Source organism: Leucopleurus acutus (assembly GCF_964270905.1).
Source record: "Leucopleurus acutus genome assembly, chromosome: 10".
Taxonomy (NCBI): Eukaryota; Metazoa; Chordata; class Mammalia; order Artiodactyla; family Delphinidae; genus Leucopleurus; species Leucopleurus acutus.
In genome coordinates this window covers 63,485,594-63,511,375 of record NC_139153.1, presented here as the reverse complement: position 1 = coordinate 63,511,375, position 25,782 = coordinate 63,485,594, and the positions used below count along the sequence as shown (strand labels likewise).

The 25,782-nt window shown below is 33.9% G+C and overlaps 1 protein-coding gene across 1 annotated transcript in view; it reads left to right on the top strand.

Annotated features, from left to right (window-relative positions):
• TINAG (tubulointerstitial nephritis antigen) overlaps positions 1–25,782 on the top strand; it is a gene marked incomplete at both ends in the record, with an annotated part of 101,974 nt that overhangs the window by 69,739 nt on the left and 6,453 nt on the right. The window contains one exon of the mRNA XM_082848569.1: positions 16,864–16,909. Within this exon, the coding sequence (XP_082704695.1) occupies positions 16,864–16,909 (46 nt within the window). The remainder of the gene's footprint in view (positions 1–16,863; positions 16,910–25,782) is intronic.

Below are 25,782 nucleotides of genomic sequence, written 5' to 3'. Positions count from 1 at the left end.
AAGACTATGCACTCCCAATGCAGGAGGCCCAGGTTTGATCCCTGGTCAGGGAACTAGATCCCACATGCATGCTGCAACTGAGTTCACATGCCACAACCAAGGAGCCCAAGTGCCGCAACTAAGGAGCCTGCCTAATGCAACTAAGACCTGGCGCAACCATATAAATATAAATAAATAAATAAAAGAAAAAAGTACTTGATCTAGACCTGAGGATCCAGCAAATGTCCTTGAGGAAGAAAAGTATGAGCTAAGATTTATAGGTTGTTTAGCAGCAGGCAAACGGAGCAGCTTGTGTAAAGGCCCTGTGGTCAGAAGGATACAAAACACTATATGAATGCAAAGAATGCTGTGTTTGCTGAATCTTGGAAGGCAAGGACTTGTAGACCAGTTTACAGAATTTAGTCAAGGATGTTAAGTATTTCATTAAGGATCTTAAGAGCAAAGGGAAGTCACTGAAGAGATTTAAATAGGAAAGTGGCATGATCTTTCTTTTTATTTTTTAAAAGATTGCTTTAACTATAAAGGATGTGATATAAAAGGCAAATGGTGGTAATTCTAGTAGAAGACAACAGCCTGGACCTGGTAAGATAGTGAAAGAGTTGGGGAGATATAGGTGGATCAAGAAATATTTAAAGAGAAAAGCTGGAAGAAGGGATATGGATTTGGAATCATGGTGGACAACAAAGTGGGGAAGGCAGTCACTACTGGGTCTGGTAATTTCAAGATGTCTTTGAGACATAAGAATGCTGATAGATGTCAGAGAAGACAGGTAGATATATTGATCTCAAGGTCATAATAGAGACAAGGGTTGAAGATGGATGGTACTGAACAGAATAGAAAGACTGATTGAGGTTAAGCCATGGGAAAATCCAGTATTTCATGACTGGCTAGAACATGATGAGTCTACAAAAAGAAGGAGAGGCCAGTGAGGTTTTTTTTAATTTTAATTTATTTATTTTAAAATTTTATTTATCTATTTTTTTATACAGCAGGTTCTTATTAGTTATCTATTTTATACATATTAGTGTATATATGTCAATCTCAATCTCCCAATTCATCCCAAAAGTGGCTAGTGTAAGATTTCGAGAAAACTGGGAAACTGTAAGGTTGGGATCCAGAGTCTGTGAAGACATTGGTCTTAGAGAAAGACTGAGTTACAAGTCTATTTTATCAGGAGACAAGGAAGAGAGGAGGTTAAATGAAACTTTTAACATTTAACGTAGTGGTAGGTTGAGGAAAATTCCTATCATATTTCTTCTTTTTTTTAATCTCCAGGAAGCAGGAGGCAAGGTTATCTGTAGAGGGAAGAGGTGGTGGGAGGATACATGATCAGAAATTTGAGAATAGAGATGGTTTGCAATCGTCCTCTGGATGTTTAGGTGAGGGAGTTGCCCCAGGAACCTACCTACAGGAATTGCCTCGTGTTGCTAATGGCACCATTCTGCGCTCTTGTATGTGCTTTCTGCAGTTGTAGTCAGCCACTTGGGTGGATGCAAAGAGAAGTGGGTAGTTGAGTTCATACAAGATGGACAGTTTTCCAGATGGGTGCAATGAGGAGTCAGAAAAACAAGGGGTTTAGGGTATGAGTATTGACCTAAGTGTTGCTGAGATGGTGAAAGCTTAATAAACCTGCTGAAAAGAGAGGGTTGATGGATTCAAAGAAAATAGAAAAATCATTGGACTAGAGACCATGGTGATTCTAATCGCTGTGATTTTTATGATTGTCTAACTTATTTTTCTTACCTTTTAGATTTTTAATCTTTTTATTGTTTATGAGAGAAAAGTAATCATGTAATAATGAGGTAATATTTTACAGATTATGAATACAGTGGTAGAGAGTGACTAAGTCATAATTTTATATGACTTAGTGCCTAATTATCTTGTAGTATTCATTGTCTGCTTTTAGATCCTAAATGTTTGATACTGATCTATCTATCATCTATGTATCTATGTATCTAGGTATCTATCATCTATCTATCTATCCATTTAAAGATAGTTGCCCCCAGAGACTATAAAAATAATGCTTTGTCTTGTAATAATGTATGATGGAAGAGAATTAAAAAAAGAATATATATAAGTGACCATCAACAGAGGAATGGGTAAAGATGATGTGGTACATATATACAAAGGAATATTAGCCATAAAAAAGAACAAAATAATGCCATTTGCAGCAACAAATGAACCTAGAGATTGCCATACTGAGTGAAATAAGTCAGACACAGACAAATATCATATGATATCGCTTATATGTGAAATCTAAAATAAGGGTACAGATGAACTTATTTACAAAACGGAAGTAGAGTTACGAATGCAGAAAACAAACTTATGGTTACCAGGGGATGGGAGGGAGGGATAAATTGGGAGATTGGGACTGACATATAAACACTACCATATATAAAATAGGTAACTAATAAGAAACTGCTGTATATGTACAGCATTCTCTGTAATGGCCTATGTGGGAAAAGAATCTAAAAAAAAAAGAAGAGTGGATATATGTATATGTATAACTGATTCACTTTGCTGTACACCTGAAACTAACACAACAAGGTAAATCAATACACCAATAAAAATTTTTTAAAATATTTTAGGCTTGGCAAGGCATAAATTCCTGCTGCAAATAAACTCTGTCATTAGAACTCCAGAGAAGCCACAGATAATAAGTAAATGAATTAGATATGGCCAAGTCCCAGTAAAACTTTATTTACAAAAATAAGTGGCCACTCTAGGCTCATAGTTTGTCAAAAACTGATACAAAATCAATCATAGCTCTTCTTAATTACCAGTAAGTAGCATAAAATCAGGAAAATGACTTACAACTGTGAATATTGTACTTTTTTTCATAAATATTCTCTGATTTTGTTTGCTTGTCGGTTTTTGATTTCTCTTGTTTGCCTTTGTTCTTCATGTATTGTAGTGAAAGAATGCTAAACAAAAAAGAATAAGTTTCACATTATGGTTTTTCTACTTATTAAATTTGGTTTGAATAATGTAAAAAAAGAATTGATATATTTATATATATGTATGTGTAACTGAATCACTTTACTGTACTAACACAACATTGCAAATCAACTATATTTCAAAAACAATTTAAAAATAATGCTTCAGAGTTAAATTTCTCATATATTTTCCCCATATTGTCTAAACATATAAACAGCAAGGACTCCAGGAGCGTAAATCATTATTTAGCGAGATTATAAATTATTTAACATAGCTATATTAGGGCCACCCCTTGTTTTCCCCCATTCATCTTTTTTTCCTTCTTCTTTTCTGAATAACCACTAATGGTAAGCCTGAAATTTCATGCTATGTTATGTTTAACCCTTGGCAAATTGGTAAGTTCTAAGCAGAAGTTTTAATTAGAGGTTTTTAATGCATGGTGAAGTCCAAGACAGTAGAATGAAACTTTCAACTACACTTATTTAGAAAATGAAAATAAATATGTGATAATTAGTATAGACAATGCAAAAACATTTAATTTGGGTCTTGGGGTGCACTGGCTTCAATAACACTAGCTGCTACAATAAATAAACTCAAAATATTTAATAATTCAAATATCTTAAAGTTTATTTCTTATTCATATATTAGTTCAAGATGGGAGATCCTAGATTTGGGGTCGTTTTCTTCCATATGGTTTCAGGGACTCCAAGCTCTTTCTACCTTGTTGCTCTGCCATCTCTTAGGGTCACACGTTTTGATTTTATTCTGCCTCTGGAAAATGAAGAAGAGCATGAGGAGGGCTTCTTAAATTCACTTCTTTTAAAGCCTTGACTCAGAAATGGCACTTACAAGTCCATTCACATTCATTTGGCTAAAACTCATTCACATGCCTCTACCCAGCTGCAAATGAGGCTGGGAAGTATAAAAGATTTGGCAGTGACATTATAACATGAGAACAAATAGAGCTATAGTTTGGAGCAGAATTCCAAATTTGCATAAATTTTAAAGAAAAAAAAAAAACAGAGACACAAATTTGAGTTTGTGGAGAGCTGACTTGATCTACATTTCCCAGACTCTCTGTGATTGTGTTCAGTTTTTAGAGAATCTTCACTGGGAAATTCTAAGAATTACTGCTTTACAAGATTGAATCAATTAATAAATGCATTTGGTACCAACTATATCCATAATCACTGAAGTAGTACCGTCACACAATCCTCCTGTTCAAAAAACCTTATAAGATGGGAATTAGTATTCCATTTTACTAGAAATAAGAGACAGAGTGTTTTAGAAAATTTTTAAAGTTCTTCTGACTTCAAAACAACTCTTTTAACCATACTACATTTCTATATAAATATTATATATACACACACACACAGACACACACGTATATATAGGAACAAGGAAGGTCCAGTGTCAAGATTCACTCAATGTTTATTTATCATCTAGGTTTTCTCAAGAAACTGCTATATTTTTTCTTTTAGTAAAAGTGTCCTTAGGGTAAAAATAAATATATCCTTTTTTTCCTATTTAAAAATTCTATTCTCACTTGCTTTGACCACACATCTTTAATCTGCACATAAAGACCTTTGCCTAATTTTTCAATTAGAAACTTTTTTTTCAGTATGTAATATGTGTCAATCATGTAGTGTGCTAGACATTAAGAATACCAATAGCAAAAATATCCTGCTCCTGTTTTCAAGCAAGTGGGAGAGAGAGATAGAAAGGGAGAGAGAGAGAGAGAGAGAGAGAGAGGAGGCAGAGAAGGAGACAGAGCGGGACAGAGAGGAACAAGCAGTTCTGACGCACAATGTCTTAAGCGTGGAGATGGAAATAGGATAGGAATTTAAATTGAGTAGTGAGGGTGTGAGTCATATAGAAAGGCACATAACTCCAATTCTGGGGCCAGAGAAGACTTGTGGGAAGAGGTAGCACCTGCTGTGGAGGTGAGTAAAGCAGGTAGGAATTGTTAAAGGTACATGGCAAGAGAAGAGCATGTCCCAGGAAAAGTGAGCAGCAAATGGACAATCTCACAGTGAGAGAGAATATTACCTACTTAAGAAATTGGAAAGGGTAAATAGGTTGGGTGTAGAGTGAGGAGGAATCTAGTGAAAACTGAGACTAAGAGGTAGCCCAGTCTCGGGGTATTCTGCTATTAATGATAATTTACTAACCTGTCCTGGAGCCTCACCTGGTCTGACTGCTTCAGCATCTCTGGGTTTGCCCTCACCCCCTGTCCTCCATCATCTCTGTATGAATTTATATGCCTTCACAACGACATTGTTTGGTTTACAGTGAAAGTTCCAAGTGTCCAGGTGGCATTTCTCTATCTCCTATTCTGTGATGTTCGGTTCAGTTCAGTCTCCTAGTTCTGGGTCATTCTACTTTGAGATGTGGGTAAATTTGAGAGCAGAAACTGTCACCAAAGAATAGAAATGGGATCTCAATAGACTAGATCCACTGTGCAGTTTCTGCTATAAAGCAAGTAGCACAAACTGAATAACATTCAAAAACGAAAAGTAATCTTTCTTCCCCTGACACATCGTGGCAGACCTGAGCTCTGGGAAACCATGTTCATACACTGGCCTGGGCTGGAAGTGTTTTTGATCTAGTAGTGAGAACAGTCCTGTAAACATACAATGTGAGAGGAGGTGAGCTCAGGGTCTCTCTCCTCTGCCATCTTGACTAATCTACAAGAAGTAAAACAAACAAACAAACAAAAAACCCATATAATGTAAGTGCATTGGTTTTGCACAGATGGAATCAAAATGTTAGAGAGCATAGAGGAGGGGAACCTCACCTAAGAGAGTGCAGGTGCATTAGAGAACGTACAAGTCAGGACTAGAGTAGGAAATGACCCTGGAGTAAAGGTTACTAGGATGTTAATTAAGCCTTTGCATTTCCTCTACTGTGAACTTATTATTCTTGCTCTTTATTTGCTTTTCTAACAGAGTCTTCATTTTTAAGACTAAACCCCAGTTTATTGTTGGCTTCATAAATTTATTTTTAATGATTTTGACCTGGGCAATACTTTAACTTTTATTCTAAATTTTTAAAGTTCTATTTCTAAAGTAATTAAGTCAAAGATCTACCTGGAAGATATTTGGGTGATGATGTGTGGTGATGATCTAATTTTTTCCTCCAGACTCTGAGCTAAAAGCACCAAGACCACATAATGAATAATCCATTCCTTCCTTACTCTTTGAAATGCATTTTTTATAGCTTATTAAATTCTTACATAAATTTATTAAGGTTTGATTCTGAGGTGCCCTGTTCAAAATACACACTATCATTCAATTTCTACCACTTTATTTTAATATTACATAGTATTCACATTGTTGCATTGTTCTCATTTTTTCAATGTTTATCTAGTTATTTTCCTAATGAGATTAAAACAAACAAACTCAGAGCAACTTAATTGGAACTTGAATGTTTTATTTATAAAGAAGATAACATAAACTTTCTTACTTTTTAAAGACTATTATTAAGTATCCTGCACTTATTTTTCTTTAGAGAAATTCTATTTTTCAAGGATTTCATTTTTATAAAACTTTTTTTCTCTTCCCTATATCCTAAGATTTCTATATGTTTATTAAATGCAACTTTTAAATACGAAGCTATTTGACTGCTAAACTGTTATTTTATTTCACTTTCATTACCAGGTTGAGGTATTTTAGTAGTAAATACTATTAAAAATAAAAGAAGTATTAAAAGGATAATTTAATTAAATTGATTAAAGAATATACTACTTTTCAAACTTAAAATATCTTATCCATCTAAGATCTGTAAAGGACCCAGATTTTATCTACCCAATAACCTAATGTAAAAGAAGAGGGTATAGTGATAGAGATTTTCCAGAGATTCCCATGCTGTCTAGTTGCAGAATCGATGCTAAGCTCAAGCCGCTTCAATACTAATCTTGTTTAGTAGACCCCTGGGACACAACACAGTGTTACGAGTATGTGTGTTGAAGTCAGACAATCTATATCAAAAATCTCTTGCTGCCATTTACTGAGATGTGTTTAGCTTTTTGTAACCTGGGGATAAAATGATGCTTGTGCGGAATAAATGGGATCATGCATACACAGTACTTGTATGCTTCATGTATGGAAGCATTCAATAAATATTTACCGTTATTATAATATAATAATATATTATAATATATAATATATTATATTATAATATATAATATTATATATATTATATATTATAATATAATATAATATATATTATTATTATTATTATATTATATTATAATTAATTATTTATTATATATATTTATTATTATTAATATATTATAATATATTATATAATATATATTATATATAATAAATTATATATTTATTATTATAATATATTAATATTAATATATTAATAACAATAATTAATTATTATTTATATATTATATATTATAATTAATTATTTTATATATAATATATATTATTATATATTATATATAATATATAATATATATAATATATAAATATATTATATATTATTATTAATTATTATTAATATATTATATAGTAATATATTATATATATTATATATTATATTAATATATATAATAATATATATTATATTATAAATATTAATATAATATATATTATATTAATATATATAATAATATATATATTATATTAATATATATAATATATTATTATATAATATATTAATAATAATTAATAATAATATATAATATATAATATATATAATATTATATATATAATATATATATAAATTATTATTATTATAGTATCTTATTATAATATTATTATATTATATTATATTATTAATATAATAATAATTATTAATTAATTATTATATATTAATTATTATTAATATATTATAATATATTATATAATATATTATATTAAATTATATATAATATAATATATAATATATAATATAATATATAATATATTATATAATATATAATATAATATATAATATATAATATAATATAATATAATAATATAATATAATAATATAAAAATTATGGCTTTCAGTTATTGGGAAAGTATACTTTACTTTCTTGCTAAGATGAGTTTTAATGTCTGTGGATACTTAAGATTTGGGGGGCCTGTCTGATGGAGCGTTATTTATCCCTGGTACAGGGTTATCTTCAAAATTCAGCTTAATACATTACTTGTGGTGATTCTGTTTTAAAAGCAAATACCTTCTGTGGTAGGTGTTGTCCTTAAAATTTCAAATATGATAGAATTCACAATGGAGGTTAGGTAAAGCATATGCTTGTGAATTTCCTGACATGTGGTGGTGTTGGGGGGATATCGGGAATACGAAGTAGAGTGGCTTCTGACTTCTTTTGTCAGGAAGAAGCGTGGACTGGTTGTCCCTTGAAAGAGAGAGCACTTTCAGGATAATCACAGCACATTTTTAGAAAGTATATAATACAAGCTTACCATTTTGGAATCTAGGATCAGGATTTTCTCTTACGCTCCAGAAAACATAATCTACAGGACAATTCTGATGAGTGAATGAACTGGGAGATTTTCTTAAAAGGCGTGTGTTGCTATGGTGATTTATAATGTCTCCTCTGAACAAAAGCATGTAGGATATGACGGACTCCTTCAATATGACCAAAGAGAAGGTAGAGCCAAGTCTATGTTACCCGAAAAGGGGAAAGGTTGCAGAAAAAATGAATTTCACAGATGATGAATGAGTACTATTTGTGATACTAAGTGACGCATTTGATTTACTTTGATCCTCAAAATAAATGTAACAAATATTATTCTTTTCCATCCCCATGATTCTAATCATTAGGGTCATTACATTTTTGGATATAAATGAGTTGGTTGGATGTGATGAACGCAACCCTGATTGGAATATTGTTATCATGACCAAGCTGTTCTGCCTGCCCCACACTTTTTCATTTTAGTCCATCTTGTTCACCATCACCAGCTTTATCTTTCTATGGTTGCCTACAATCCCTCCCCTTCCAAACCTTTCACGACTCCTCTATGAAGACACAAAAGGTAAACCCTGGCATTATCTCCTTCTCTTCTCTCAGGTGTGCCCCTTTCTTCTTGGTATCTTCTGCAAATTACTCAAGGCTGATCATGCCCTTCCTCTTCACAGCTGGAAATGACTCCATCCATTTCTATCTTCTCCTGGTCCTACTTTTTGTCGCTAATGTTATAGGTTGCTCCTTAGATACTAGTGACAATTTAGTCACTTACCATATAATTTTGAACTGTTACTTAACCTCTTGGGGCTTTAGTTGCCTTATCTATGAAGCAAAGAAATTGGATTAGAGTCAGATTAATTTGGGGAACTCTATGGTCTTGACTATTCAACTCTGTCATTTGTAGATATGGATAATATGTAGAAGAATGAGCTTGGCTGTTCCATAACTGAGTCACTTTGCTGTACATCTGAAACTAACACAGCATTGTAAATCAACTATACTTCAATTAAAAAAAATAACTAAAAAACAAACAAACAGGCTGTGGGCCAGATTTAGCCTGTGAGTCATACACTCCAACCCCTGAAGTCTCCTTTCAGTGCTAAGATTTTATAAGAAAATAGAAAGCCATTTCTATTCCTAACATCAAAGGGCTGAAGTTTTCCCTCATGGTGTGTCATCATTAGATATTACCCTAGTTCTTTGTCATTGACGATGATGGACAGTTCTGGTTCTGCAATCTCTCCCTAGTATATTTCACATGGTGTGGACATCTTAACACATATTCTGGGATACTTCTCCCAGTTTCACAGCAGATCCTTCTGACCAGAGCATAAACTGGGTACAACCTTGTCATCAATTTCCTCCATAATCCTTTTTATAGGTCAAATTAAATGTGACAGTATACTCAGCAATCTTTTTGCTTCCTGAAATATTAAGAGAGGGTAGTGTAAGCAATATGTCAGCAGTTCAATAAACAGTGTTGTTTGGATGATTAATAAGTGAGGAGCACACAGTACACACAATCTTCTCTGACATTTTCATACAAAATAATTATCTTTCAGAAATCTCCATCTACTTCTTCAATCAATGATAAAGTTTGTAGCTCCTTGGCAGAATGCATCAATAAAAGTACCCAGTCTTAGATTCAGTGCACCCTGGCTTAATGTACATTTCGTTTCAGTAGAAAGTGAAGGGGAATGGGTAAGACCCTCATTTTATTTTGCTTTCCCATGCTGTCTATTTTCATTCATCTCTGATCTAACATTAATTAGCACTTTGTGATGGCTCTCGTCATATTCAACACTGCCACTCTCACCAAGCCTGAGTATTTTTTTGAATAAAGTTACTAAGTGTCTCTGCTAGAACATTCATAAGACAAAAAAAGCCTGTGTATCTCTGCTTCATTATTACTGCAGTTATCTTTCAAATCTTTGTGTTAAAGGGACCTAATCATCTATCTGCTGTCTCACCTTTAGAAGTAAATTCCTATATCCAGAGTAGTCATATCACTGTTATTGACTTGAAACTCATCTGGTGGTTTCTTTATACTTGTATCCTATCTGACTTTCATTTCCTTAATAAGAAGGGTTGGAGTTTCATATCAGTCTCTCTTATGTATCTGTTCCCTGTTTTCCTCCAAAATTTCCTGTTCTAGTTGTCTGTACTGCATCAAGTTTCTTTACATGTCCACTGTTTAGAAACTTTGCTTTTTATCTGTCTGGATCTATATTCACTAATACGGAATTGGTCTGCCCAGAAAACATGAGTTTGAATTCCTCTTGTCAGTCTATTGGGTACATGCTGTGACCCCAGAAGTAACAGATCACCAGAAGCATTGCAACATTTTGATCTAGATGATTGGGCTACAGTGTAATATGCCTACCATCAATATAAAGTAATTTTTTTTCTTCTTGTAACTCCGAATTCTTAGCTGGAGGTGAGATCTGCTTTAAAGAAGTTGATTCCTAAGCAAATATGATCCTGACATGTGAGTTAGAAATAATTGTTCTTGTCACAGAAGAATTCCTCACTCTGCAGAAAGTCTCTTTCACAATTATTTCTAATTATCAGCTTTCCTTGGTTCCTTCAGTGGTTTACCTGTCAGAAACCCTGAAAATCCATGAATTTAAAGGTGTATATGCAGAACTACTCTAAAGAAGATGAAGCAACTCTGTAATTAGTCTTGGCGATGATCAATCAACCTGGTCATCAGGAACACATCTCTCTACAGTGTGAAGTGTACCCCAAGATTTGCCACATTTGATGTACCTCCCTACTCATTCAATCTTGAAATCCTGCAGTTAACCTTGACTCCTTCTTCTTCCTTTCAGTCAAAATAAATTAGCCAATAAATTCCTCCCTTTTATCTCCAAAATAGCTCTCAAATCTGTGCCCTCCTTTTCATTCCCACTGCCAGTGTACTTGCTCAAAAAATATCTATGGAGGGTTTCCTGTGTGATAGTCACTATCCCAGATGTTGGAGACACAACTGTTAAAAGAATCAACATTTGCTTGAGAAAACTTACATTCTTATTCAGTATTTCATTATGTCTTGCTTTAATGAAAATATTCATCTTAAGCTTTCAATCTCCTCCCCCTTGGAATCTATCCTCATGCTAACACCAGAGTTGTCTCTGTGAAAAACTATCTGGATCATGTCACATCCCATATGTGGATGACTCTTTACCATCACTTTATAAATGCCAAGCTCGGTAGCCTTGAGTGCTCTTTACGGGCTGAGCCAAATCTCCTTTTCTAACTTTATTTCCAGCCACTCCCACCTCTGTTCTCCAGTCACACTGAACCAAGTGCTGCTCTAAGAATAGGCTGAGATGAGGTTTTCATGGCTCTCTTGTGACTTTGCACTTACCGTACCTACAATTCTACACTCCCATTTCCACCTGAAGAATTTCTACTCCACTCTGTGAAGGCAGTTGTCTTTGCCCTCCACAGTTAATTTCCTCACCTGTAACTCATAGAAAAATTGTGAAACATGCTTTTATAAAGGTAGCAATTATAGAATTCAAATTATTTTTATACTTGTTTGTGTTTTTACTTCCCAACGTCATTCCCATTAGATTATCAGCTTCTTGAAGGTAGAAGATACATTTTCTTTGTACTAAAGAGTAGTTTGCTGAATAAAGGCAGAAACAAATGGGTGAAGTACACAAGAGATGCTGTACTTTCATTATTAAAAGGGATACTTATAAGAATATCAATGTTACTTTAAGAAAATTGTATATTCATTTTTCTCTTATTTACCATGTTTAATACGACCACATTGTATAAATTGACCTCAATGGCAAAATCAAACAAAACCAAGGAAGAGAAAAAAAAATATCATTTAAAGTCTTATACAAAGTACTTATTCAGTTCCAATTGTTTTACTATCTAGGCAGAGCTTAAAATAGGGTTTTAAGAGGTCTAGTATTGTTTAGCACTGTTGTCTGAAAAGAACAACATCCTTTTCAAAGGACCTTAGCCATACAAAATCTTACATCATTCTTTAAAGTTTACTTTGAAGAATTTATGATATCTCCAAGAAAAACTTTTAATATTATGCAAAAGAGTAGTGTTTCCAGAACTACCTAAAAATGAGCATATAAGAATAATCCAGGAGGAAGAGCTTAGGTGATCATGTGCTTGAAGTGAGAGATGTAGCAATAGACTCAGTGTAGGAACCATCGCTCCTCAGGCATCATCAGGTAATATGGCAATGAGCTGCAAGCTGCCTGAAGTTTTCCAATACCAGCATTTCCCAAGGAGTCACTAAATTGTAAGAAAAAGGAGCATTAATGTGTCTTAACAAATAGTGGAAATGATTTAATTTAATGAGGTAGAAAAAATGAAAAGAATAGTATAAGTTCATAGGCAATTGAATCCCTCAAGGCAAGAACAGCTGCTCTTAAGGTCTCTCCAGCTGGTGAACCCATAGTACAGTAGTTTTATTTTTTTTAATTAATTAATTTATTTATTTTTGGCTGTGTTGGGTCTTCGTTGCTGTGCGTGGGCTTTCTCTAGTTGTGGCGAGCAGGGTCTACTCTTTGTTGCAGTGGCTTCTCTTTTGCAGAGCACAGGTTCTAGAGCACAGGCTCAGTAGTTGTGACACATGGGCTTAGTTGCTCTGCAGCATGTGGGATCTTCCTGGGACCAGGGATCAAACCCGTGTCCCCTGCATTGGCCGATGGATTCTTAACCACTGCGCCACCAGGGAGTCCCTGTACAGTTGTTTTAGATGAACAAGTTTAAGGAAACAATCTCGGCAGAAGACGGCTAAGGTTCTGATTCGTCTAAACAAATGTTTTTGAATAGTCCTAAATGAAGAGGTGTAATGGAAGGAAAGAAGTGTGTACATAGGCTTAGAGCAAGTATGACTGTAATGAAAATCCTCATGTCCTGTCCTCAAAGACACCCACTGCCTGACAAGAAGATATTTGTGAAAATATATACATATTTCTAAAATTTTCAACCTATTGGTACAATCAGTACCACAATTCAGGAAAGTATATATATGGGAAAAATGCCCTTCTTAGGTCAAAAATAGAGAGACTCTCTCTGTAAATGAATAATAGTAGTCTTCTTGTTTTGTACTAGTTAACATTTATCTTTGTTTGGATAAATGTTTTAATTACATGAATTCACTCTTAAACCAATGAAAAATTACCTGTGGTCAAGTGATTTTTCCCAGTTGTTCAGAACCTGGGGTATTTAGAAAATAACCCACTCACCTATTTCTCTACAACACCCCTTTGCGACTTTATGGGATATTTGATTGCCATCTGAGGAACAGTCTACTGAAGATAGAGGAAACAAAAGATAGCTGAAGGTTGCAGTGCAAACATTAGACCCTCTGATGGATGAAACTTGCTTGTCATTTGACACAGAGGTTGTAACATAGGGGAACTGAACATTAGCTTCTCTGATGAGCTGTGGTATTTTCTTTCCAACTGAATTTTGCATAAAGGTCCACATTCTTTGTTTATAATTTTTTTCACAAGCATCCAAGCCCCTGAAACTATCAGCTTCAGCAGACTTATTTTCCTTTTCATCCCTCACCTTTATTTGAAGCCTTGATTAACTTTTTCTGTCCATTTTGAGAATGTTTATAATAATTTTAATGCTGGCATTCTCCCTGGGTTAAAAATGGTGCTCAAAATAATGCATCTTAAGGTTATAATAAACAACAGTACTTCCTGAAAAGAAATTTATAGCAACTTCAAAGAGTTGATAGATTTGCAAGATAATTATGCTATTATATCACTAAAAATATTATTTAGATAATCATAACAAAATATATAGGAACATATGAAAAATATGGCCATTTGAACAAAAGTGATAGTTTGTATTTCCTAGATATCTCCAAATTAAAGTAGCTTAGTCCACTTTTAACTTATTTGATAATACTACAATAAGAAAAATTATACAACTACATTCTGAAGTGCCTCTCCTCCTTTGTGAGGAAATGTTTCCTTAGAATTACAATTGACCCTTGAACAATGCTGGGGTTAGGGCCACTGACCCACACATTTGGAATCCTGCATGTAACTTTTTTACTTTTTTAACTCCATAGTCCTCATCCACGGATTCAACCAACTGCAGACCCTATAGTACTGTAATATGTATTTAGTTAAAGGAACCCCTGTATAAGTGGACCTGCACAGTTCAAACCCATATTGTTCAAGGGTCCACTGTAGTTAATCTTTGATCTGCTGTTAATGGAATTATGTGTAGTCATCATTTTGGTAAATCTTAACCCTATGTGCAGTTGTGGATCTTCATGCCCCAAAACAATGTCTCAATATTTCTGAGAGTGCCTAGTAGTATCTAAAATGGACTTAATAATAAATGCAATACTTACTTCATAGTGTATTTTGCCTGTATGTCTTCCAATTCCCTCTGTTATACTACTTTGTCTTCCCATGCACCATTCTCAATGCAGTGGAGCCCAGGAAGTTAGAAATATCTTCCAAAGTGGGAAAGAAACCTTTATCCACTTTTGGTATTACCCTCTATTTGATTATCATTAAAGTGTTTTATGGAATATACAGTTTTTAGTGAAATAGCTCTATCAGATTTTAGTAACAAGTCTGACTTGCTTCTCCTCCAACTCCAAACTTAGCTGAGTTCAGTGTGGAGCTAAGTTTGGATGTATCTGAGTGGCTGGGAACAAATCCTACTCTCAATGTCTCTTCCTCGCTTTTGATGAGGGCTTAATTACTGGATTGAGCTTGTCATGTCTGAATACCTCTTTCTTGATTGGGAGTTCTTTCTTATGAGGCTCCTTAGTGCCTCAAGCAAGACGGATCTCAACTTCTCACCATGTCTGGTGGGATCTCAGATATGGGGATCCTCTCCTGCCTGTATTGTTTTGGAGTCATACGATTCCTTAAATTTTTCTGATTTAGTCTTGTATTGATATTTTGTATTTCATGTAAATAGCTAAAGTAACTAGTGTTCAGACTGCCTGAAAGGAAGTTTGCTTGAGTGGTACAGGCTTCCTGAAATTGTCATAAAAGTCGTGAGTAGAAAATGAGCAACTCAAGGTTTCAGATATGGTCACTGCTTGAAGTACATAATGACCTTAGAAGATTTGGGGGCACATAGTATGATTGGTAAATTTTTTCAATGGTGATAGCTTTTTTAGAAAAGTTACAAGGAGGTAGGTACAATTACAAAACTGCAAAATGATTTTGAAAACTGAACCAGTTTGAACTTACATGTTAAAGCGGCTAGAATATTTGAAACCCTAAAGTGTTTCAGTCCACTGCTCTGTGCATAGATAACTAAAAAAGACATGGCAATCAGTGCAATTACCAGTCCTAGTCTCCATCAGGAACAAACTAAAGAAAAATTGTTCTTTAGTGTTTTCCTATTTCCCAAATCACTTTTTTCTTCCCTCACTCTCGTACCAAAGGATCCAAATGCATTATTGCATACTCTCTTGAATGCCCCAAGATCCTTACAATAAACCTGTCATCTTTAAGCAATACTTCTATGCTGTGGTGCCATCATTCTATTTTATACCCTATGAAAAACAGCTTTCTGGCAAATGAATATGTTGAAAATATTTGAACAACAAATTTATACCTCTTCCAGAATGTTCTTTTATACAATGGCATACAACTCTGACGTTGAGATTTGGGGTATTAGGAATGAATTGAAGTGGGCAGGATTATTTTCTCATAATCCACCAAAGTGCATGAAAGTGGTGGTCAATATACTTTCTCAACATAAAACTGATGTCATTCAGGACACACTGTAGTTGGGGACTGTATATTTACAAGAGAGGCAATATGGCATGTTAAGAACATGAAATTTGGAATGCTGGCTCAACAACATTCTGTGATCTTGGACAGGTCTTGATATTTCGTTAGTAAATAGAACATGTTAGTAACATCTATGTCACTGGGTTTAGTCAAGAGAAAAGAAATGAGGTATTGTAGGCCTGTATATTTTATGAACTGTTACCTGCTACATTGAAAATGGCTCAGTACTGAGAATATAGTATTTGATTTCCATAGGTACATGTATATATAGAAATGCCACATTAGGCATACAGCCATTTTCTAGAATAATATATGCATATGAATATTTTTACATAAATGCTCTTTTCTACAACAGTTATTTTCATTTACATTATGTTTTTTATCAGTAGTCTTGGAGATTTTTGGCAGAGTTTCAGAAGGTGAGATATGAAGAAAGGAGGCATCTTTAAGTACTTTAAAACCCCTGCATCCCCGCTGCCCTAAGACTTATATCCTTTGGTCAAAGAATTTGATTTCAAGCCATTTGGACATAGATGAGTATATTCTGAAGAAGTCAATGAAGTTTTGGTTAAAATGAAAATGATACATGCACATTTCTGTAGGCAATGATGACAGTTCCATAATAAAACACAATGAGGCAAAGAGAAAAGAAAAGATATAATTCTGATAATAATTTGAATTTTATCAATATGCAACTCAAACATTTTAAACCATGTTTTTTATTGTTATTTTTAGATGGGGCACACTGAGAGGAGCAAAGGGGCGGAAAGAAAAATTTTGGGTATGTAATGCTTTTCAATTAAATTTCTACTGTGAAGTGAGTATTTTAGAATCATCTGTGTCTGTATTCCCAGCTTTGTATTATTTAGTCATATCCTAAGTCACTGTAATATATTTGTAATACTGGTATTTTCTCCAACAGAAAATCCATTATAATCATTTATATTATAGTAACATTTTACAACTCCTCTTATCTCAAATTGTAACAGATGAATCAGTATTATTTTTCAAAATGAGAATCAACAGAATAACTTTTGTTCTATTATCACCTATATTAAAATTAAAGAAATGATTAGAGTTCTCACATATGTGTCAATCAACTTTGTATTCTTACATTATTTTTTCTATGGGTGATGCTTTTGTAATGTTAGTATCAAATACACACACACACACACACACACACACACACACACACACACACATATATATATATAGTTTTGTTTTTGCCAACTATAACATATACATGATTCTTTACTGAGAAAAAACTAATATCTAGTCTAAAAAAATAATAGAAGTTATATGTAAGAAAGTTTGAAGAAGATTGGAATATATTATCTCAAATATTCAGTTGATTACAATAAAGAAAATTATCCCAGGTCCTTATATTATATACCTTTTTTCCCCCAGAAATAAAGTTTAGGTAATGATATTCATCATAGAATTTGAACTTGAATGTATGCATTACAGGGCATATTATAACTTATAAAACACTAAATATTAGGGCATGTGCTCACTCAAGTGACTCTTGTTAATTAGATTTCTCCACAAGGCACTCACAAAAATCAATCACCCAAGTATGTGGTCACCACTCGTATTTGTCTTGTTGACATATGGAGGTGTTATGCTTTTGAGTAGAATGACATTTCTTTGTATTTGAACTGAGCTTTCTTAAATATCATTTTCCTTATTAAAATAGCTTGAGATAGTCAATAAAATTAGTGTTCAATAGTTAACATTTATGATATGTGAAAGAGAATATATTATTTGAGCCTCCTGGAATATTTCTGAATGCAGAATAATGTGAGTAGTTAAGGGTTGGGGGACGGCAGAGTGAAATCATCTACAGCATTGCCAAACCCGGGGTAGGAGAAGCCTGAAAAGAGCCTGAAACACACACATGGTAGATACAGCCCTGAAATATTTGAAACCAGGTGCAATTAAGTTTAACCAAAACTTTTCTCTAGCCCTGATTTTACTCAGTTCTTTACTAAATTGAGGGGAATAGTCCCTTATCATATCTCTCTAGGAGAAGAAAAGGCTAATCTTCTTTGGAAAATAATCTCAGTGTCAATCTCTATGTAGTCCGCCCTCCATATCTGAGGGTTCTGCATCCACAGATTCAACCAACTGTGGATCAAAAATATTTTTAAAATTCCAGAAAGTTCCAAAAGGCAAAACTTGTATTTGCTGTACACGGGCAACTATTTACATATCGCTTACATTGCATTTACAACTATTTACATAACATTTACATTGCATTAGGTATTATAAGTAACCCGGAGATGGTTTAAAGCATACGAGAGGATGTGTGTAGGTTACATACAAATATTATGCCATTTTAAATAAGGGACTTGTCAACTAAAAAAATTGCACAATGTGAGGGTTGTGAGTTAAGTTTTATTTGGGGCAAAATAGGGACTATAGCTCAGGAGACAGCATCTCAGATAGCTCTGAAGAACTGCTCAGAAGAGATAGGGAAGAGGTCTGTGTATATATGATTTTAGTGACGAGGGAATACATGTAATCAAGCACACATTTTTGCAGAAGTTTGCTGCTAGTTTCATGAAGGTTAGTGCTAGTCACAAGGAGCAGATGTCTCCGTTCAGGATTTTAGTGCTTTTCTATATATGAGAAGATGTAAGAATTTGGACTCATAAAATCTTCTTCTGAAAATATCTAATTATCTGAAGGCCTGTTCTTCCAGTTTTTCCCAGAGCACAGTGTGCCTCATCTACACCCTGAGCTCCTTTCAGGTGTGTTGAAACTCAGAGACTGAAGTGGCTAATGACTTTATCCTTGTAGAGGCAGATGTCAGGTGTCAGTTTTTAGTTGGCAGACTTGAGCATCTGTGGATTTTGGTGCAGTGAGAGAGGGGTCCCCTGGAACCAATCCCCCACCGATACCAAGGGACAACTGTAATTATTATGACAAAGTATCCAGCATGCATTTAAAAATTTTGAGATGTGTAGCAGAAAAATGTGACCAATAACCAAGGGAAAAAACTATCAATAGAAGCAATAGATGTAATAACCATTGTAAAAAAATTTTTAAAATATGGATGAAAAGATAGAGAATTTCAACAAATGATTTCAATACACAAAAAGAAAAGAATTATTGTAGGTGTGAGTGCAATGTCTGAAATTAAGAACTCAACATATGGGTTAAATAGCAGGCAGACTTAGATATCTTAAATAAATGCAATAAAATATATCCAACTTGCAGTACACAGAGGAAAATATAATGAAAAATCCAGAACACTGGGAAGAGACGGGTGGGACACAATCAAATGTTTTAACATACATGTAACTGCATTCTCAGAAGGATGAGAGAGAGAATGAAGTGGAACCAATATGTGAAGAACTGACGACCAAAAGTTTTCCAAAATAGAAAGACACCAACCTAAATTCGGAAGCTCAATAAACTCTAAGTAAGAGAAACTAGAATTTTATATCCAGTGGCAACTTTCTTCAGAGAAGGCAATCAGAAACATTTTCATTCAAACAAAAGCTAAGATAACACAGCATCAAAAATATAAAGCAAAAGTTACAGAAGAAAAGAGAAAGACAAATCCACAATTTTGTTGTATATTTCAACACATCCCACTTATTTTTTCACAGAGTAAGCAGCTAAAATATAGGTAAAGATATAGAAGATTAAAAAAAATACTATTAGCTAGCTTTATGTAATTAAAATTCATAGAATACTAGATACAACTATTAATGAATATACATTCTTTTAGTGCATATGGAATAGTTGCCAAAGTTGACTATATGCTGGGTCATAAGGTACGTTCAACAAACTGAAAGGATTGAAATTTTACAGAGTATGTTATGTCAAAACTTGTGTTACTTAGCTAAAGCAGTACTTAATGTAATAGAAGATGCATGTATTTGAAAAAAAGAAAAGTTAAAACCAATGCATATATTAAAAAAGGAAAAGTTGAAGATAGTAATCCAGTAAGCTAGATAAAGAACTCAGACCTCCAAAAAATAGAATGAAGGGAATGAAAAGGAGAAGGACAGAAATCAATGAAAAAAATTGGACATACAATAGAGAATATCAAGAGGGCAAAGATATGATTCTTTGAAAAGATTAAATTCCTAGGAAGGATCATAAAGAAACCAAGAGAGAAAAAAAAAATTAACATAGAAATGAAAAACGAGGACTTTCTTCAGTTTCAATAGATATTAAGTAGGTAATATAAGATGCTATGCAAGCATTATGCCAATATATTTGAAAATATAGATGAAATGAATAAGCTCCTTGGAAAGCAAAGCATCAAAACTCACACAAGGTGAAAATAGAAAAGTCTAGTTATAATACTATTTGAAAAGCTGATTCTGTATTAAAAAGAAACTTACAGGAAACACCAGTCTCTAATTGCTTCACTGGTAAATTCTTCCAAACATTTAAAGAACAAATGAAATCAATTTTATGTCAATATCTTTTAGGAAATAGAGAAAAAACTGTTCCCAACACACTTCATGAACGAGCATAACACCAATACTAAGACTTGACAGGGACAACACAAGAAAGGAAAACTACTGGGCAATATCTCTTATGAACACAAAATTCTACACAAAATATCACATCTGTAAAATATATTAAAAGGACAATATACTATGATCAAGTGAGGTTTATTGCAGGAGTGCAAAGTTGGTTTTACATGTAAAAGCAATGAATATAGTTCCTCACATGCCAGACTAAAGATGGAAAAATAAACATGATTATCTTAATTTGTACAGAAGATGCAATAATAACAGTTTTTTTGCCACCTGCCCCCTCATATGTACTCTCATAAATCCTTTCCAAACATGGTAACTTCAAGATCATTAGGAAAGAGCAATTTCTGATTTCTAGACTCTCTTCTACAGGGCTCACATAGGCAGAATAATCTCCCTTTTAATTAACTCACAGTCAGTTGATTGGGAATTTGAATCACATCTTCAAAATCTGTTCAACTTTGTGAGATAACATAACCTAATCACAGAAGTGATATCCCATTATATTCTCAGGTCCTTCCCACACTCAAATGGAAAGGATTATATGGGGAAATTACACAAGGGAGGAGGAATTTAGGGGTCATTTTAGAATCCTGCTGACCAAAGAAGTCATTTATGATCTAAAACCTCAGAAAATTAGGAGTAGAACCTACCTTCCTTCACCTTATAAACTTTATCCACAAAAACCCTATAGCTAACATCATAATTAATGGTAAAATACTGAATGCTTTTCTCTTATCACTGAAAAATAAAACATTCATTCTCAACATTTTAATCAAAATTTTACTGAAGGTTCCACCTAGTACAGTAAAACAAACAAAAAATAAAGGGGGGTGTGGAAAGAAATATAACTGATGTTATTTGTAGATGACATGATTATGAATATGGAAAATCAAAATATATATATAGAAATAAACTATTAGAAACAGTAAGCATATTTAACAAGTTTTCTTGATATTAGAAAAATATAAGAAACAAATTATAGTTCTATATAGTAACAAGAAACAATGGGAAATTAAAAATAAACATGACCTAAAATGATGTAACTAGACCAGTCCCTCCCATCAGGAAACTTCCACAAGCCTCTTAGATAGCCTCATCCACCAGAGGGCAGACAGCAGAAGCAAGAAGAACTACAATCCTGCAGCCTGTGGAACAAAAACCACATTCACATAAAGATAAAAAGATGTAAAAGCAGAGGGCTATGTGCCAGATGAAGGAACAAGATAAAACCCCATAAAAACAACTAAATGAAATGGAGATAGGAAATGTTTCAGAAAAAGAATTCAGAATAATGATAGTGAAGATGATCGAGGACCTCGGAAAAAGAATAGAGGCAAAGATCAAGAAGATGAAAGAAATGTTTAACAAGGACCTAGAAAAATTAAAGAACAAACAAAGAGAGATGAACAATACAATAACTGAAATGAAAAATACACTAGAAGGAATCAATAGCAGAATAACTGAGGCAGAAGAACAGGTAAGTGACCTGGAAGAGAGAATGGTGGGATTCACTGCTGTGGAACAGAATAAAGAAAAAGAATGAAAAGAAATGAAGACAGCCTAAGGACCTCTGGGACAACATTAAACATAACAACATTCGCATTACAGGGGTCCCAGAAGGAGAAGAAAGAGAGAAAGGACCTGAGAAAATATTTGAAGAGATTATAGTTGAAAACTTCCCTAACATGGGAAAGGAAATAGCCACCCAAGTCCAAGAAGCACAGTGAGTCCCATACAGGATAAACCCAAGGAGAAACATGCTGAGACACATAGTAATCAAATTGACAAAAATTAAAGGCAAAGAAAAATTATTGAAAGCAGCAAGGGAAAAATGACAAATAACATACAAGGGAACTCCCATAAGGTTAACAGCTGATTTCTCAGCAGAAACTCTACAAGCCAGAAGGGAGTGACATGACATATTTAAAGTGATGAAAGGGAAGAACCTACAACCAAGATTACTCTACCTGGCAAGGATCTCATTCAGATTCGATGGAGAAATCAAAAGCTTTACAGACAAGCAAAAGCTAAGAGAATTCATCACCACCAAACCAGCTACACAACAAATGCTAAAGGAACTTCTCTAAGTGGGAAACACAAGAGAAGAAAAGGACCGACCAAAACAAACCCAAAACAATTAAGAAAATGGGAATAGGAACATACATATTGAAAATTACCTTAAATGTAAATGGATTAAATTATCCAACCAAAAGACACAGATTGGCTGAATGGATACAAAAACAAGACCCATATATATGCTGTCTACAAGAGGCCCACTTCAGACCTAAGGACACATACAGACTGAAGGTGTGGGGATGGAAAAACATATTCCATGCAAATGGAAATCAAAAGAAAGCTGGGGTAGCAATACTCATATCGGATAAAATAGACTTTAAAATAAAGAATGGTACAAGAGACAAGAAAGGACACTATGTAATGATCTAGATATCAATCCAAGAAGAAGATATAAAAATTATAAATATATATGCACCCAACATAGAAGCACCTCAATACATAAGGCAACTGCTAACAGCTCTAAAAGAGGAAATCGACAAAACACAATAATAGTAGGGGACTTTAACACCTAACTTACACCAATGGATAGATCATCCAGACAATTAATAAGGAAACACAAGCTTTAAATGACACAATAGACCAGACGGATTTAATTGATATTTATAGGACATTCCATCCAAAAACAGCACGTTACACTTTCTTCTCAAGTGCACTCAGAACATTTTCCGGGATAGATCACATCTTGTGTCACAAGTCAAGCCTCAGTAAATTGAAGAAAATTGAAATCATATCAAGCATCTTTTCTGACAACAATGCTATGAGATTAGGAATCAATTACAGGGAAAAAAACGTAAAAAACTCAAACACATGGAGGCTAAACAATACATTACTAAATAGCCAAGAGATCACTGAAGAAATCAAAGAGGAAATCAAAAAATACCTAGAGGCTAATGACAATGAAAACACAGCAATCCAAAACCTATGGGATGCAGCAAAACAGTTCTAAGAGGGAAGCTTATAGCTATACAAGCCTGTCTCAAGAAACAAGAAAAATCTCAAATAAACAATCTAACATTACACCTAAATGAACTAGAGAAAGAAGAACAAGAAGAAAGAAGAGAAAGAAGAACAAGAAAGAAAGAAGAACAAACAGAATCCAAAGTTAGCAGAAGGAAAGAAAGCATAAAGATCAGAGCAGAAACAAATGAAATAGAAACAAAGAAAACAATAGCAAAGATCAATAAAACTAAAAGCTGGTTCTTTGAGAAGATAAACAAAATTGATAAACCATTATTAGGCAGACTCATCAAGAAAAAGAGGGAGAGGAACAAAATCAATAAAATTAGAAACGAAAAAGAGAAGTTACAATAGCCACCGCAGAAATACAAAGCATCCTAAGAGACTACTACAAGCAACTCTATGCCAATAAAATGGACAACCTGGAAGAAACTGACAAATTCTTAGAAAGGTATAACTTTCCAAGACTGAACCAGGAAGAAATAGAAAATATGAACAGACCCACCACGAGTAATGAAACTGAAACTGTGATTAAAAATCTTCCAACAAATAAAAGTCTAGGACCAGATGGCTTCACAGGTGAATTCTATTAAACATTCATAGAAGAGCTAACACCCATCCTTCTCAAACTCTTCCAAAAAATTGCAGAGGAAGAAACACTCCCAAGCTCATCCTATGAGGCCACCATCACCCTGATACCAAAAGCAGACAAAGATACTATAAAAACAGATAATTACAGACCAATGATGCAAAATTACAGACCAATGATTCAATGATGAATATAGATGCAAAAATCCTCAACAAAATACTAGCAAACAGACTGCAAAAACACATTAAAAGGATCATACACCATGATCAAGTGAGATTTATCCCAGAGATGCAAGGATTCTTCAATATACGCAAATCAATCAATGTGATGCACCATATGAACAAATTGAAGAATAAAAACCATATGATCATCTCAATAGATGCAGAAAATGCTTTTGACAAAATTCAACACTGATTTATGATTAAAAACTCTCCAGAAAGTGGGCATAGAGGGAAACTACTTCAACATAATAAAGGCCATAAATGATAAACCCACAGCAAACATCATTCTCAATGGTGAAAAACTGAAAGCATTTCCTCTAAGATCAGGAACAAGGCAAGAATGTTGAGTCTCACCGTTGTTATTCAATATAGTTTTGGAAGTCCTAGCCACGGCAATCAGAGAAGAAAAAGAAATAATAAGAATACAAATCGGAAAAGAAGAAGTAAAACTGTCGCTATTTGCAGATGACATGATACTATACATAGAGGATCCTAAAGATACCACCAGAAAACTACTAGGGCTAATCAATGTATTTGGTAAAGTTGCAGGATACAAAATTAATGCACAGAAATCTCTTGCAATCCTATACACTAATGATGAAAACTCTGAAAGAGAAATTAAGGAAACACTCCCATTTACTATTGCAACAGAAAGAATAAAATACCTAGGAATAAACCTACCTAGGGAGACAAAAGACCTGTATGCAGAAAAGTATAAGACACTGATGAAAGAAATTAAAGGTGATACAAACAGATGGAGAGATATACCATGCTCTTGCATTGGAAGAATCAATATCGTGAAAATGACTATACTACCCAAAGCAATCTACAGATTCAATGTAATCCCCATCAAATTACCAGTGGCATTTTTTACAGAACTAGAACAAAAAATCTTAAAATTTGTATGGAGACACAAAAGACCCCGAATAGCCAAAGCAGTCTTGAGGGATAAAAATGGAATTGGAGGAATTAGAATCCCTGACTTCAGACTATACTACAAAGCAACTGTAATCAAGACAACATGGTACTGGCACAAAAACAGAAACATAGATCAGTGGAACAGGATAGAAAATCCAGAGATATACCCACGCACCTATGGTCAACTAATCTATTACCAAGGAGGCAAGGACATACAATGGAGAAAAGACAGTCTCTTCACTAAGTGGTGCTGGGAAAACTGGACAGTTACATGTGAAAGAATGAAAATAGAACACTCCCTAACACGATACACAAAAATAAACTGAAAATGGATTAGAGACCTAGATGTAAGACCGGGCACTGTAAAACTCTTAGCAGAAAACATAAG